We start from the raw sequence: 17,171 nt of genomic DNA, 5'->3' as shown, positions 1-17,171 counted from the left end.
CCGATGGTGCCTGGAGGGCTGTTCTGTTCTGTATCTAATGTTTCCGTTAATAAGTAAGATGATGAGCTGTTTCTTTCTGAGTGCCCTTTTCTGACTTCATGGGCTGTAAGTTGCCCTTTAACATTTGAACAAACAGCTCAGCTATGCCATTGCAGTGTAGATAGTGGGGGGCAGTTGTTGGGTCTGTGATTCCATTTGACATTATAAATGCCTTAACTCTGATGAAGTAAATTGTGGACCATTATCACTGGTGGTCTGCTTTTGGATACCAGTTCTTGTAAGAGCCAACTCTTCAGCTGGTGTAAATCAGTTCCAGTGGAGCTAGGACAATTTACATCAGCAGAACATCTGGACATACATGCATAGTACTTGTTTGGTATGTACTGATGAATACCTCTGGCCATTTCGGGTAGGAGTCATAGAATCATAGAATCATAGAATATCAGGATTGGAAGGGACCCCAGAAGGTCATCTAGTCCAACCCCCTGCTCGAAGCAGGACCAATTCCCAGTTAAATCATCCCAGCCAGGGCTTTGTCAAGCCTGACCTTAAAAACCTCTAAGGAAGGAGATTCTACCACCTCCCTAGGTAACGCATTCCAGTGTTTCACCACCCTCTTAGTGAAAAAGTTTTTCCTAATATCCAATCTAAACCTCCCCCATTGCAACTTGAGACCATTACTCCTCGTTCTGTCATCTGCTACCATTGAGAACAGTCTAGAGCCATCCTCTTTGGAACCCCCTTTCAGGTAGTTGAAAGCAGCTATCAAATCCCCCCTCATTCTTCTCTTCTGCAGACTAAACAATCCCAGCTCCCTCAGCCTCTCCTCATAAGTCATGTGCTCTAGACCCCTAATCATTTTTGTTGCCCTTCGCTGGACTCTCTCCAATTTATCCACATCCTTCTTGTAGTGTGGGGCCCAAAACTGGACACAGTACTCCAGATGAGGCCTCACCAGTGTCGAATAGAGGGGAACGATCACGTCCCTCGATCTGCTCGCTATGCCCCTACTTATACATCCCAAAATGCCATTGGCCTTCTTGGCAACAAGGGCACACTGTTGACTCATATCCAGCTTCTCGTCCACTGTCACCCCTAGGTCCTTTTCCGCAGAACTGCTGCCTAGCCATTCGGTCCCTAGTCTGTAGCGGTGCATTGGATTCTTCCATCCTAAGTGCAGGACCCTGCACTTATCCTTATTGAACCTCATCAGATTTCTTTCGGCCCAATCCTCCAATTTGTCTAGGTCCTTCTGTATCCTATCCCTCCCCTCCAGCGTATCTACCACTCCTCCCAGTTTAGTATCATCCGCAAATTTGCTGAGAGTGCAATCCACACCATCCTCCAGATCATTTATGAAGATATTGAACAAAACCGGCCCCAGGACCGACCCCTGGGGCACTCTACTTGATACCGGCTGCCAACTAGACATGGAGCCATTGATCACTACCCGTTGAGCCCGACAATCTAGCCAGCTTTCTACCCACCTCACAGTGCATTCATCCAGCCCATACTTCCTTAACTTGCTGACAAGAATACTGTGGGAGACCGTGTCAAAAGCTTTGCTAAAGTCAAGAAACAATACATCCACTGCTTTCCCTTCATCCACAGAACCAGTAATCTCATCATAAAAGGCGATTAGATTAGTCAGGCATGACCTTCCCTTGGTGAATCCATGCTGACTGTTCCTGATCACTTTCCTCTCATGTAAGTGCTTCAGGATTGATTCCTTGAGGACCTGCTCCATGATTTTTCCAGGGACTGAGGTGAGGCTGACTGGCCTGTAGTTCCCAGGATCCTCCTTCTTCCCTTTTTTAAAGATTGGCACTACATTAGCCTTTTTCCAGTCATCCGGGACTTCCCCCGTTCGCCACGAGTTTTCAAAGATAATGGCCAAGGGCTCTGCAATCACAGCCGCCAATTCCTTTAGCACTCTCGGATGCAACTCGTCCGGCCCCATGGACTTGTGCACGTCCAGCTTTTCTAAATAGTCCCTAACCACCTCTATCTCCACAGAGGGCTGGCCATCTCTTCCCCATTCTGTGATGCCCAGCGCAGCAGTCTGGGAGCTGACCTTGTTAGTGAAAACAGAGGCAAAAAAAGCATTGAGTACATTAGCTTTTTCCACATCCTCTGTCACTAGGTTGCCTCCCTCATTCAGTAAGGGGCCCACACTTTCCTTGGCTTTCTTCTTGTTGCCAACATACCTGAAGAAACCCTTCTTGTTACTCTTGACATCTCTTGCTAGCTGCAGCTCCAGGTGCGATTTGGCCCTCCTGATATCTTTCCTACATGCCTGAGCAATATTTTTATACTCTTCCCTGCCAGTCCATCACAGCCAGGTCCTGGAAATGTCCCTTGAAATCCATATGCTGCTATAGTATCCTCAGCCTCTCTCAAGAGTAGCTGGTGCCTCATCTGGCGTATTATGTATTTGTTGAATGTTGGTGAGTGTTTCAATTTGGCTATCCCTGTATGGCACCAAATGTAGGTTCTTTCCAATGCTTTCATTGTAACAATATCTAGATGGCCCAAATTCAGGTCTTCAAAGCTTGTTGCTGCTTCCTCAGGGTGACTATTTGAATGCCCATATTAGGAATCCACTATGAATGTCAAGCTCTTTCTTGTGACTACAGAATGAGGAGAGAATATACTGGTGGCCAGGCCTCTGTCCTTTCATAGTAGCCTAACGTACCTGTGCATAGAGAGGATCACTCCTATGTTCTATCCTCTGGGTCACACAGGATATGGGAAGGTTTCTATTTGAGATATATTAAATACATCCTCTAAGTGTTCTGAATGAGAAGTGTCCATCTTAGTCTCATAAAAGCTGGCATTTGGATTTGCAAGTGCAATTTCTGAGTGCCTGTGGAAGTCTTACTGTGATAAAACTGCAAGTGGAGGTGAGAACAGTGAGAAGAGACGTAGATGCAACTCAGTGTATTGGTGGAATTCATTGAGTTAGCGATTCCTCCAGAAATGCATAGATCCATAGGAGCCTAATGCAAATGCCTCCAATTTGTTTGAGCTTTCAACTGGTGGCACATTGTGGACCATGAAAAAGTAATGTATCCTCTTGTTTTGCATTCCTGTCCTCTCAATACGTGCATTACCCTCCCATCCACTTAGTATGGGATTGTGCTGAAATTTGGAGTAAATGTGATCTATCCCCTAACTCCAGGGTTATCCTAATAAGATTAATACAGGATGAACAGCAATTAAATCCCTATAATAAAGAAAAGATGGGTTAAACCAGGTGGAACAGCACATGTAAAAGACTTGAAATCAAAACTGGATTTGGAATTTATAACCATGATCTTATTATAGTCACGGAGAAATAATCATGCAGCCTTGGTTTTTCTCTTCTTCCCTGGGCAGCTGCCCAAATTTTGCATCTCTGAGTTGGAAGGGGAAGTTACATTTGGCACTTGTACAAATTCCACAGTCACTGAACCGCTTTCTTCATTTAGTTAACGGTCTTTCTGAGCAACACTGGGTTGCATTCATCTTTATTATACAGTGATGGGAGTTGCTACATGATAGGCTGTGATCGTGAGTTCTGCATAAAATTGCAGTTTACAGATGCTTTTATCTTGCAAACCATGAGCACAATACACTTGAAATTGATATCTAGGTAGGTGTCTGTCATATCACTTACCTGCCAGTGAAGAGTGATGAAATGTAATGGACTGCCTGTGCTTTGGAGCTGCTGAGCTGTGATGTGACCCCTGCATTTAGAAGTACAAAATGTCCATCACTGCCACTGAAACATAGTAGAAAACCTGTAAATGTCCTGTGAGAAATCATTCAACAATTTCTGCAACAGTGGGCAACTTTAAAACGCCTTACCACACTGATACTACATTTAAAGTTATTTATTTATTTTTTTAAAGTAATTTTTCCCACTAAGGTCAATGCATTGCAAAGATAAATGATTCCTATTTAAAGCTGTCCACCGTAGAGTGGGTGTCCCAAGATAACTCTGGATTTTCACACTTAAAAGATATGGACAGAGAAAAAGGCTTTTGAAAATCTGGCTTAGTACAGTATAGTACAATACAATTGCGAAGGGGAAAAAAGCTGCATGCTGAATTTCTAGAGGGCAATAAAAAGGGTCACCGTGAAGCTGAATGAGTAATGTACCATTATTTATTATGTGGAACTAGGGAGCCCTCAACATGGACCAGGACCCCATTGTGCTAGGCACTGTACAAACACAGAACAAAAAGACAATCCCTTCCCCAAAGAACTTGCAATCTATAAGATGAGAGAACAGATGGATGCAGACAGACAGGAGGAGCACAAGCAAACAGTGAGACAATATTGGTCAGCGTGACAGGTTCTGATATCAGCACACCAGCAGGCTAACCTTGGCCCAGTTTTTTGTAAGCATCACAGAAAAGGACCGTTTGAAGAAGGATAATAAGATAGCTTTGCCGATGTTTACGGGAAGCTCCTCCCAAGTGAGAGGCAATATCAGAGACAGCACCAAGGTGGAATGGAGGCTCACATCATGGGATGATGGAGGGAGTGGGCTTCTTCGTAGTGAATGAGATGATAGGTAGAGTGGGGAGAGGCCATGAAGGAGCTTGGAAGTATAGCTTATGTATGATGTGATAGAGAAGGGGGAGCGAGCCCTTGGAAGGATGCAAAGAGAGAGGAGAGCAGGTCAGAGTGATGGGCTAGTAAAGTGATCTTTGCAGCAGCATTCTGTGTGGATGTGAGTGGGGCAAGGTTGCATTTATCAAGGTCAGAAAGAAGGGTGTTGCAGGAATCATCATGTACAATACATGATGATTACACAAGGAAGTATGGTGTAATGTAAATCGATGTCTTCTGCATTCCAGTAAAACATGAGACTCTAAGTATATGCTCAAATTCTCCAGGGGCATAATTTGACCCTAAGTTTGGAAATGCTGTAACTACCAGTGTTGTATACATGCAATTTTTTCTTAATAATGCCAGGGGAAGTGTTATCATTCTTGTAATGCAAACTTGAATCACTACAGCAATGATTATTAGACTGATCAAACTCTTGGGCACATTGTAATGATGACAAAGCAGTCATTTAACTGTCTTAGCATTGGAATTTATGCAAATAGTGATTTTATTTATGGTACTGTTTGGATTTGCCCAAGTTTATGAATTTTTATGCTGCTTAAATATTTAGTTCATGAATCTGTGCATAACTGTAAGCATTTATTGGTTTCTGTTGCCTAAATTATCCTGAAAGTACCCCCAAAATTATCCCCGGCTTGTGACTAAGCACATAAAAATTCCACCTCCAAGGAACTTTCTTGCAGAAGTTTAGAAGAGGGTAGTTAAAATCAGGGTTAGAATGGAAACTGTCTCACAACCACAACTGCTCCATGTGGTATAAAGTTAATTGCCTCAAGTATGAGCTGACCGCATAATTAAAACATGGCTTAACACCACTTTTCACTTTTTTCCTTGTTATAGCCTCCTTCTGCTTCTTCACATATGAATACATAGATTAGATACATGCATGTATGCCCTTGGTAACAATGACATTGTTGTTCTGGGCAGATATTAGTGCCACCTGCAAATGTCGTATATGGTTAATTTATATTCTGATTTCAGAAACATAATATGTATATGATGGCTGCTGTGACTGTATACAATACGGGATGTAAACCTATTTATGTTCAGTGAAGCTATTGGTCTTTTTCCTTTTTGATGTCTCATGTATTCCTGTATGTTTTAGAAAGGAACCAATGGCACTTGTAAGAACTATTCTCATAAGTCAAGATTTTGTGGTCAAGGTTCGTTCTTTCATTTTATTCTTTCATTAAAATGTTTTGACATGTGGAGGGGAGGATCAAACTCTTTCAAACAATTTATGAATCGTAAATCAGAATTATGAGACCCTTTTCACCCACTGTGCGCTACCAAAGGTGCAGTGACCCTTACGTGAATATTGGATGCTTTATTGAAGTTTTTTACAGTTGCTATTTTTTTGAAGCAATAAAGAAACTTGTTAATGATTTAGTACTTTCACCTCTGTTGCCAGAGCCAAAAACCTTTTCTCTGTATTACCAAGGTTCTGTTCTCTGTTTCTGCTCCATTATCAATCTGGGCAACTTTGTTGGTTACAGTATCTAAGTTAGAATCAAAACACCCCTCAAGTGTGTGAGCAACTGTAAAATTTGATTCAGTGGAGCTATTAGGTACGGTAAATGGTTAACAGGAAACAGGTTTTCTGAATGCAAGTGTAACTTCAGGCTGGTCTACATTACAAAGTTAGGTCGGCTTAACTATATCGCTCAAGAGTTCTTCCATCAACCTAGCTACTGCCTTTTGGAGAGGTGGATTTACTTCAGCGACATTGCTATTGTAAGTGTCTACCCTACAGCAGTACTGCTGTCATGTGTCTAGTGTAGACATAGCCTAAGGGAGAACATGGTGAGGATTGGAGGACCAGGGAGGGCTTCTTTGTGTTAGCTCCATGTGATGCCATAAGAGTCTCTGTGAAAACATTTCCTAAGGCAGTTCTCTATCTTCACGTTTATTATATGTAATCCTGCAGCCCTTACACAAATATCCCCATTCGAGTTAATGGTACAGGTCCCATGAGTAAGGACTGATCGCTGGAAAGGTAGCAGGAGCAGGCTCTTTATTTGTCATTCTTTATGATTGTAAATGTATGACAAAGGACAATGAAGTGTAAGTTAAAGAAATTAACAAGTGGCAGCGCAAATGAGAAATACTGCATTATTACCATCCCAGTGTGTGCTGTGCAATGCAGCCTATTGATTTGATGGTCGCTTTCCATTTCTCCCTCTCGCTCTCTAGTATAAAAACAACACTAAGATTTATATGAACTGTACTGTTTTAGAATACAAACCAGGCCTGCAAAATACAGTGTGAACCTTAGGAAACTTACTGTTGGGGAAAGAAAGAACAGTCTAGGTTAATTCATAAAGTGCTTTTCAAAATCGGATGAACGCCTTGTGTTACACGGTGGGATTCCTTGGCTTTTTTCCTCACACCTGACTGCCTATTAATCTGTCTTTTAACTGTGCCTGCATGCAGCCACACATGGCTAAAATCACCAGCAAGATACCTCTCTCCAGGCCTCTCCAAACTGGGTCACCCTTTTGCTATTGGTTAGCATTAAATTATTTCCTTTGAGATAACCAAGACAGTCCACGGTGCTATCTATTGTCATGTTCTGGCACTGAGATTTTATAACAGATTATGGGCAGTCTGTCATTTTAGGCTGTTCAAGGATATATGAAAAATTAGACACATGTTGATCTCTCAAATTGAGGAATTTTAACAATTTTTTTCTCGTATAAATGCATGCTCCATTATTATTGCTTTTTAGAAATGTGATTTTAAAAAACCATGACATGTAGTGCAAATAAAAATTAATAGTTTTGGTGAGTTTTAGCATTTGAGATAATAAAAACATTCATTGAAATCAATGGAAAAATTTGTATTGACTTCAGTGGGCTGTAGGTTGGGCCCATGAGCAGTAAGTATATCTGAGTGCACATACATAGATGTGAATGGATTGATAGGGTATTAAAAACTATATTTGTGTGTTTGGGTGTATTGTATGCCCATATGCATGTTACAGATATGTATTTATATACAGCCACACATGTATGAGTGTGTGTGTTTGTGTGTAATATAAAATAGACTTTCTGTATATAATGAATGATAACTCCAGGCTGCCTGATGGCTGTTAATGTATAATGAAGACTCTAATCATATGCGCATACAGTAGAGTGAAATAAGTGACTCTCTCTCATTTTGTCAGGGTTTAGCTTTATTGGCTTTCATGTCACTTCCTTTTACTGACCCTTATTTCTACTCTATAGTCCTTTCAAAAGAGGCTTTTTGCTAAAATGGAGGCAGCTGGTGCCCTTCAAGTTACTTTATTTGCTTGTGTCAGCAGTGTTCCCCCTTCTTGTCTTTTCTGCCTGAGAGAGCTTTTAAGTTCAAAATATGTCTTTTTTTCCCAGACATGAATTTGAATGGTGCTCTCTGTCTCTTTGAATGCTCTGTCTACAGTCTCTGTCTGGAGTTCCTCTCCTTCAACTCCACCATACCCCATCTCCACTCTGGCTTCTGTCCCTTGAACTCCACTGCAGCTGTTCTTACGGAGGTCTTCTTGTGAGCTCTTCCTAGCCAAAGCTCAGAACCTTTACTCCATCCTCATCCTCCTTGACCTGTCGTCTGCCTTCAACAAAGCTGACAATGCTCTTCTTGGAACTGTGTCCTCCCTTGGCTCTGTCCTCTCCTGGTTCTCTGCCTACCTCTCTTGTCACTCCTCTAGTGTGTCCTTTGGAGGATCTTCCTCATCTCCTCTCCAACTTTTGTGTGTAGGTTTTGCAGGACTCTCTCCTTGTCCCCTTCTCTTTTCCCTCTACACCACCTCTCTTGGTAATCTAATTCACAAACACAAATTCAGCTACCATCTCTATGCTGATGGCTCACAGATCTACTCCAGATTTGTCTCCTTCTGTCCATATTAAAATTTCGTCTTGTCTCTAAAATCTTGTGGATGTCAAGCTGTCAACTCAAGCTCAACTTGGGGAAATAGAGTTCATACCCCCCCCCAAGTGTTCTCTGCTACCTCCTATCTTGACTGCTGTAAACAACACCACCACCCTGCCTATTGTTCAGCCTCGTAACCTGGGTGTCATCTTTGACCTGGACCTCTCTCTAGGTTCTCCTCACCTTCTGGCTATCTCTAAATCTTGCTGATTCTTTCTGCATAACGTGTAATGTATGGCCTTTCTTAGCCATATGTGCAGGTAAAACACGCATCACTTCGCATCTTGATTACTGCAACTTCCTTGTCTCTAGCCTTGACAAATACAACCTTGTCTTGTGCATATCTGCTCCGAATGATCTTTGCAGAAGCATTTTCCTAGACTGTCCCTTGGACATTGTCATCCTTCCACTGGCTTCCCTTCTATTATCACATCACTCATAAATTATTGGTCCATTCCCAGCCTGTTCTCACCCTACCTATCATCTCTAATTCTCTACTGAGATGTCAGTTTCCCTCCTTTGATCGGTCCAGGATGTCAGCCTCCATCACCCACTTGTTAAATTTTCAATCAAGCACCTTTGTGCTTTCTCCCATGCTGCCCCTGACACTTGGGAGAAGCTCCCTGCAAACGTTCACCAAAATAATGCATTGTCCTCCTTCAAAACTGTCCTTAAAACTCTACTTTTCCATGGGGCCTCCAAAAACTTGCCAGTGTCTAGGTTGCTGGTGTGCTGGGACCACTGGCTATCATGCTGACCAACATTGTCACATTGTTTCCTTGTACTCCCATTGGTTTGTCTATATCCATGGGTTGCATCTCGTCTTTTACTTAGATTGTAAGCTCTTTGGGGCACAGACTGCCTTTTTGTTCTGGATTTGTACAGCGCCTAGCGCAGTGGGGTTCTGATCCATGTCTAGAACTCCTATGTGCCATGGTAATACAAATAATAATAATTATTATTATTACTAATGTCTGTTCTGAGCCTGTTCTGCAATATACATTACATGACGCTCTCCAAACCCCAGCTTGAGAGCCTGAGGGCTTGGTGATGCTAGGTGCTGGGTTTGGATGGGACTACTCATGGACGAAAGCACATTCTTAAGTGCTCTGATGGACTGTAATTGGTGTATTCAGCCCCTTGCTGGATCAAATCCTGAATCTGCAAAGTGCTGAGCACCCTCAGTTCTTGTGGCTGTCAGTGGAGTTTTAGGAATTCAGGCCCCAGATTAGCAAGGTACTTTAAACTCATGGGCAGCCCAACTGAAGTCAACGAGACTAACTCTATGCTTCAAGTTAGGTGAGTGCTTAGGTACTTTTTACTGAATTAGGGCCTTCGAATTTTGCAGAATCTGGCTCTCATTGTAAACTCTGGAAAGAGGTAATCTCTGATGCATAAACGTTGCCTGTTGGTAGCTGTGTTGAACATCTTTACCTAATACTTTGCGTTGGAGGGAGAATTGTTTTTCACAATGAAATTTGCAATACAAACGTAAAAATGATAAAATGTCACATCTCCAGTCGAAGCAATGTGTAATGCTTTCCAGTGTGGCATGTGATTTTATATCAGTGTTTACAATGGCCATTACAAAGAGAGAACACAAGTGGAGAAGTAATTTAAAAAGAATGTATAAGCCAGTCGAATTATTGAATACAGTAAATATTTTAATATTATTTATGGAGAGTTTAAATAATCAGAGCAGCAGCTTCAGAACATTATGGAAACTGATTTATTCTCTTATAAAAAATGACTTACTAACACGGGGCGGGATGGTGACTGCTGCCGGCCCTGAGAAAAGCCAGTGTGTAGGTGAGCTGCCCTGGGGCTCGCGTGGTGGAGGGAGTTAATCTGCCACAGGGTGGGAACAGTAATCTGCACCAGCCCCATACTTGGCTCAGGTTGCTTCCCCTGCTGTTTCGGCTTCGCTTTGCTGGCCAATGCATTAGAAAGACGAAGGCTTTGTTTTGCTCACTCCTTGCCCACCTGAATGGGACAGGAAAAGCATCCCCCATAGAGGCTGCTCTCCCCCTCCCCCTGTGATAAGCATTCCACGTAGTGAACACGAGGGGAGTTAGGGGGTCCGTTGTGCCCTGTACACCGCTGCATGGTCATATGGCAAGGGTCAAAATCTGCCCCCAAACTGAAACCCTGTAATCATTTGACAGGCAGCGCTCCCCACTGAACTCAGGAGGGATTTTTGCCTGAGTAAGGATTGCATGTGACCCTAATGTGTACAACATCCATTCAAACATCAAAGGGTTGTTGTATTACTTCATATGAGACAAAATATTATGTGGAAAGCAACCTACTCAGTATTTTTTCCTAGTTTAGGCAGCTGTGCACTATTGATACGTGTTTACTAACTGGATCTTTATTTGTGTTTGTATCTTCCACTAGCAAACATCATTTTAGGAAGCTGTATTTTATGCATATGTTTGGTGTGTACATTGTGAACTCTGGAAATGGCATGCTGAGTTGACATGGTAAATAAACGTGAGACTCTGAAATGTTTGCCAGTCTTGGCATCAGACGCCAAAGCTTACGCTTCTGTTCTTTTTTATTAGACTGAAAAGAGCCTGTCTTTTCATGACCATCTTGCCTGTGTCACTTGATCTGTCTGAACGCTTGTAGGTTTCTCATGGTAACCCACTGTACGTCAGCTGCAAGCCCAAGAATGATTTTTAAACAGTGTCATAACATGTGTCTCCTGCTGCTTGGACAATAGAAAGGGAGCACTTGGGAGTTCTGCATGTGCCAGGACAGCAGGATCGGGAGCTGTGTTAGCTCCTGTTGCAATGATTCACATCATGTGGCTGAATCTCATTTGTTTGTGAGCCAGGGCCTTCATTTGAGTTTGACCTCTGAGCAGGCAGTTTGCAAAAGAAAAAACCCAACAGCCAGCTAAGTATTAGAAGCTTTCTTGCTGTGTGCATCAAGCTGCTTGACAATACATAGTACTGTAGTGCATACAGAGCCTGCTTTTGAATATTGCACAGAAAGGTATGTGCAGTTGTGTTTCTACTTTGTATGTGCATTTACCATGTTTATGGAATCGTGGACAATTAGATGCATAAATAGCCATCTGGGCGTATTAAAAAATAGACAGGGAGTGTTTTTGGGTGCACATATGTTTAAGAAAATCAGGCCTGTAACATAATCCTCAATTCAAGTAGGCTGGAATGAAGTGGACTAAACCAATTTGATCTTTGATTTAACAGCCTGTATTCCTAACAAGTGCAAGAAGGGAACTTGAAATCCAAGGGACATAACAACTAAAGTTTTAACCCCGAAGTTTAATCACTGCTAGTTAGGGAAGACCAGGAAGCCAGCTTTATTTTACCTGCAGACAAGATTCATAATACAGGGCATGGGAATGTCATGGAGACAACCAGCCTGAGCTGAGGAAGGCCTTTGCATTTTAAAAAGGCAATTTTAAGACCCCTAGAATCACTAAGAACTTTGTCCTCAGCATCCTGTACAAGTCATATATCTGGGACTCTGGATAATAACAGAGCAGAGCATGGATTACTGCCTCAGTATTAGATAAAGACATCTATATGGAGATATTTACAATAAAATATAGATTTATATAGTACCTGTCGTACAAGTATTGCAACAATTTCTTAGGTGACAGAAAGATGCTCCAGCTACAGATGTTATATCATGCCGGGAGGAATATCTGTCTCAAGAACGGAATCCATATTCCTAGCAACACCTGCAATAGTGATATAACGGTGTCAGAGCAAGAACAATATTCCAAAGCCGGGTAGCAGGCCCCCCATTGAATAATATCCGACAGACAGGATAAAAAAAAACCAGTGGTGACAACTATAATAATCTGCTGCTGCAGCAAGGTGGGTCGATTATCATCAGCATAGCAACAATCGTCTCTGTTCATTGTGAAAGCAGGATCCCAATACAATCACATCTCCTCCAAAAGGGCTGGGTCTTGATGATGAAGGGTTGTAACCCTGCAGTAGAAATCCCTCGAAGGACAGCATGTGCCCACCTCTGTGGTTTTAGCTGCCCCTTCGCCACCTCTGAGAAGTAGCCTGCACTCGAGAGGATGCTGGCAGAGAGGAGTGCCCGAGACTCTGCCCGTCTCCCGCACAGTGGCGTAAGATAGGATCCTTGTACCCTTTCTGTCCCCCTTGAGCACCTGCATTTGTCCAGATGTGATCTAGTCGGAATATGTACTTGAATCACTCTTAAATGCACCCTCCGTTTACTCAGTTTTACTGCATGCTTTTGCAGACATATGAAAATATAGTATCCATTGCAGCCAGAGTTAGATTTTTTTTTTCTTCTTCAAGCAGTTTGGTAATGAGCTCTTTAAACATTCCTTTAGATTGTGGCACACCCTACATTCTCAAAGTAATTTAATGAGTTGTGGGTGCATTGTTATCTAATGGTGTTTGCTGCTGATCATTCTCACTCATTTCCATGTTTCACCGATTGTTAAATTTCTGAGCACTAGAAGGTATAAATTGCCAGCAAGGAAGCTGTTGAGTTTTTTGGCTAGGACAAAAAGAACAAGGAGTACTTGTGGCACCTTAGACTAACAAATTTATTTGAGCATAAGCTTTCATGGGCTAAAACCCACTTCATCGGATGCATGCAGTGGAAAATACAGTAGGGAGATCTGTTTCTACACAGAGAACATGAAAAAATGGGTGTTGCCATACCCACTGTAACGAGAGTGGGTATAGTGGGTATGCCAACATCCATTTTTTTCATGTTCTCCGTGTGTATATATATCTTTTCCACTGCATGCATCCAATGAAGTGAGCTGTAGCTCAAGAAAGCTTATGCTCAAATGAATTCGTTAGTCTCTAAGGTGCCACAAGTACTCCTCATTCTTTTTGCTGACACAGACTGACACGGCTGCTACTCTGAAACTTGGCTAGGACAGTAGGTCGGACCTAGATTCATCATGCATGATGCTTAGTACTGTGAGTCTTCCAGCTGCCTTTGGTGGCAGTTCTACATGCAATGGCAGCTCTGGGCCTTTGCCTCCTGTACCTCACCCTCCAACTCCAGTGAAGGAGGAAAGATGTTGCATAGTGAATGCTTCAGAAAGAAAAGAACGAAGAAAGGATTGTTCTCCAGGAGAAAAATACAATGAGTATTTGTCATCCATACAAAAATGTATACCTCCCCTTTATTAAATCAGGTTTGAGTGAAAGGAAGTGAAATGGCATGAATGTATTCATCTTGAGTGAAATTTCCCTCTGTGCAGAGAGCCTGCACCAGGCCTGTTTTAGATTGCGAGCCCTTTGTGGGAGGGGCTGTCAGTTACTAATGTTTGTACAGCATCTAGCACAATTGGCAGGCACTGCCAGTGCAGCCTAGTAGCTAGAGCCCTTGATTGGGACTCAGGAGACCTGGATTCTATTTCTGGTTTTGCCACTAGCTTGCTGGGTAATTCACTTCAACTATGTGCCTCTGTTTCCTCATCTGTCAAATGGGGACAATGATACTTACCTCTTTTTGGTAAAGCACGTTGATATCTATTGAAGAACAGTTAGGTATTATTATAACCACAATATAAATATTAAATTATGATAACAATAGCACACCACTTAGGTGCCACTTAAGCCCTCAGTGTTGGGCTTAAGTAGAAGTTAAGTGCTATCTTGGTTTTGTGCTGGCTCTGCACTGGAGTGAATCGTACCTGGGATGCATGCTTGACTTCGTCACTCCTGTGGTTTTTAGAAGCTCTGCAGCACAGAGGCCTGGATTTTTCCAAAACAAAAAGCCTCTAGCCTCTGTGATTATTTTTAAGCCTGTGAGTTAATTAAATGCTCCATTTTGTTTTTCTGTTGTTTGCAGTCTCTTTCCGTATGACCGTTGATATGATGTGCAGTCTCATTAATATCAATGTGGCGTCATGTTGACACTAAAGGCTGGTATGGATTGTAAACAAACACTATCTTGCTGAAATCCCATACTGGCCTTTTCATCTTGCCATACTGCTGACTTCAGTCAGGTTGTACAATATAAAATTAGTGCAGAATCTGGCCCGTTTCATGGTCCATACTGATATTTTCTGAGAAACATTACTAGAGCCGTTTTAAAAAAAAAAAACCCATCACAGCTGGTTTTCAGTGGAAAAGTGGATTTTCAGTTACATGAAAAAATTTGTGGAAAGTTTCTGCCTGCTTCCAAAATTTTTGGCTTTTTATCAAGATCAAGAACTAAAAAAAATCTTTTTGTACAAACAAACAAAAAGTTGAAATTTTCCATGGCAATTTTTGATGTTTTTCCCCCCATCATTTTTAATTGAAATCTCCACAGGGAAAATTTTTTGGGTTTTTTCAAACCATTTTTCTGTATAACCACAAAGCAGACATGGAATACAAAGTAACTCCATCTTGGGCTGGTTTCGCCAGAGCCCTTAGACCACCTTTGTTTGTATGAAAAGGTTATTATTATCCTGCTTTACTCTCGGAGGACCTGAAATGAAGCCCGTTCAAAGCCAATAGCAGTTCTCCTCTGGACATCAGTGGGCTTTGGGTCTGCCCCAAGTATTCTCAGTGTATGTGAAAAATGAAGGTGATAGAGTTCAGTGACAGATGCACCTTTCCCTTCTTTTGCTCTCCCATGTCCACTCTTCCCTCCCCCCCTGCTCCCCTTTCTTTTCCCATTCACTGTCAGGAAGGGCCACCTCTGGAGGTCTGGTTGAGCACAGCATCGCGTCGGCAGAGCCTAGTGGAAACCGCAGCTACAACAGTGAGTGGTTTCAAAATATCAAGTGTCTAATTTTGGGGGTGGTCGGATGTGTGAGGGGGAATTAGGGTGTTTTGGTCCAAATGGTTCTCTGTGCATGGCTTTTCTCCTACATGTGCCCTGTCTGACCATGTTCCTTTGGAGCCCAATCCTGAGAGATGCTGAGCAGCTGCTATTGTGCTCCAAGCCAGTGGGAGTTGTATACCTTCAGCTGGTGCTCAGTACCTTTCAGGATTTGGTCCTTTGTTGTTTTTAACAAAGCTGACTCTTTTACACTCCTGTGTTTGAGGCAATTGGTGGATGTGATTTATGGTCCATATTTTTCCCTCCATATCTTGCGCTGCGATCCTGTAAGACATCACAAGCTGAGCAAGCTCAGCCAGGGTTGTTTGAGAAGCCTCCAAAGAGCCAGCTAGCTGCTGCATGAAATGGTGTTGGTGATTTAGTGCCTGGCATTCCTTCCCAGCATGGTGTTGCCGAGAGATAAAATTGATGTCCCGACCCTTTGAGGTCATTAAAGATCCCATGACACTTTTCATTAGACTAGGGCTGTTAACTGCATATCCTGGGCAAATTTCAACTTGGGTAATTACGTGGGACAAACCTTAGGGTCCTCACTCAGTTTTCACTAATTCTTTACTCAGTACTCCAAAATTTACTCAGAGACCTAGTGAAACCAGTTCCTCATTCAGTTTCCATTGCATAAAGTAGTTTTTGCTTGCTGCTCTATTCCGTTCTGCGGTGTTTCTCTCCACCCAGCAGTTGCTGTGCCTTACCCCAGCGGTTAAAAAGATCTTTGTGTTGTCTGTGTATTAGTTTATCTAATGCTTTGGAAGCCTTTGGCATGAAAGGCACTGTATGAGTGGAAGATATTATTACGAGATTGCATTATTATTTTCAAGGACTGACTAACAATCCCAAACTAGGGATAGGTTTACAGGCTCACTCCAGCTACTTTGCACTGCTGTGGCAAAGAAATCCAGCCAGCTAAGCCCGGTTCACAGCTGCTTGGCATCACCAAGGCAGTGTAAAACAGCTGACGTGTACTGGTGAATCTGGTGGTTACTGTTTTTTTACTCTGCTTCCCCTTATGTGTGGGTGGCTCGCAGTAACAGTTACGGAGGCTCAATGGTAATGGGACAATGTGTGTAATTAACACTCTGAGGACCAAATCTGCTGCACCTCTGGTGTAAATGGAATGGCAACAACAGAACTGCACCCACTTACACCAGTAATTAATCTGATCTTGTTTCCGTATGAAAGTGGTCTTACGAAAGTATGGGACTTTCTTTTGACTAAACTCTGTTAAAATAGTATTTACAACGGACCTGTATCTGCTACTATTGTAACCTTGGTTTATTTTTTTCGTGAATGTATGTGTATTCACACTGCAGGAGCATTTAAATGCCAGTGGCAAATATATTTACAAAATCAATTAAGAGACAGTTTTAAAAATGGGAAGTTGTAAAAATGGAATTTGCAATAATAACCAGACCAAGGGTTTGGTATTTACTGTGCTTGCACAAAATAGTGATTCCCTCATTAGCTACACATGAGTGAAAAGGTATTCTCTTATCTCCTGGAGATAAATTTCAATATTCTTTCAATGCCAGGACAAATATATATATATAAAATGTATAAAGACTTCTTGCATTGCCAAGTAACATTGACTGATTAAAATCAGACACTTGTTTTTTGCTCTGATCTAGGATCAATGCCAGCAATATTACACAGCAAAAAAAGGCAGGCAAGGGCCAGATTCTGCTCTCAGTTATGCTTGGCTAATCGAGAGCAGAATCTCCCTCGATGACACTGTTGGTAGTGTAATGAAACTATCTTTGGAATACTGACATTTCCCTTATGAAATCTGGACACGTTCAGAAACAAAGTTGTGATGTAGTTGGAATTTACATAAT

General features: G+C 42.2%; 1 protein-coding gene across 4 annotated transcripts in view; it reads left to right on the top strand.

Moving 5' to 3' along the window:
- MEGF11 (multiple EGF like domains 11) overlaps positions 1-17,171 on the top strand; it is a 376,622-nt gene that overhangs the window by 183,288 nt on the left and 176,163 nt on the right. For 2 of the 4 annotated variants that reach the window (XM_074966582.1, XM_074966583.1), the window contains exon 7: positions 15,184-15,258. The exons of the other annotated variants lie outside the window; for them this stretch is intronic. In XM_074966582.1, the coding sequence (XP_074822683.1) occupies positions 15,184-15,258 (75 nt within the window). The remainder of the gene's footprint in view (positions 1-15,183; positions 15,259-17,171) is intronic. 4 annotated transcript variants of the gene reach the window in all.

The sequence above is a fragment of the Natator depressus genome, chromosome 10 (assembly GCF_965152275.1).
Source record: "Natator depressus isolate rNatDep1 chromosome 10, rNatDep2.hap1, whole genome shotgun sequence".
In the NCBI taxonomy this organism is placed as follows: domain Eukaryota; kingdom Metazoa; phylum Chordata; order Testudines; family Cheloniidae; genus Natator; species Natator depressus.
Note: the sequence above shows the minus strand (reverse complement) of the source record. Positions and strands in the feature narration are given on the sequence as shown.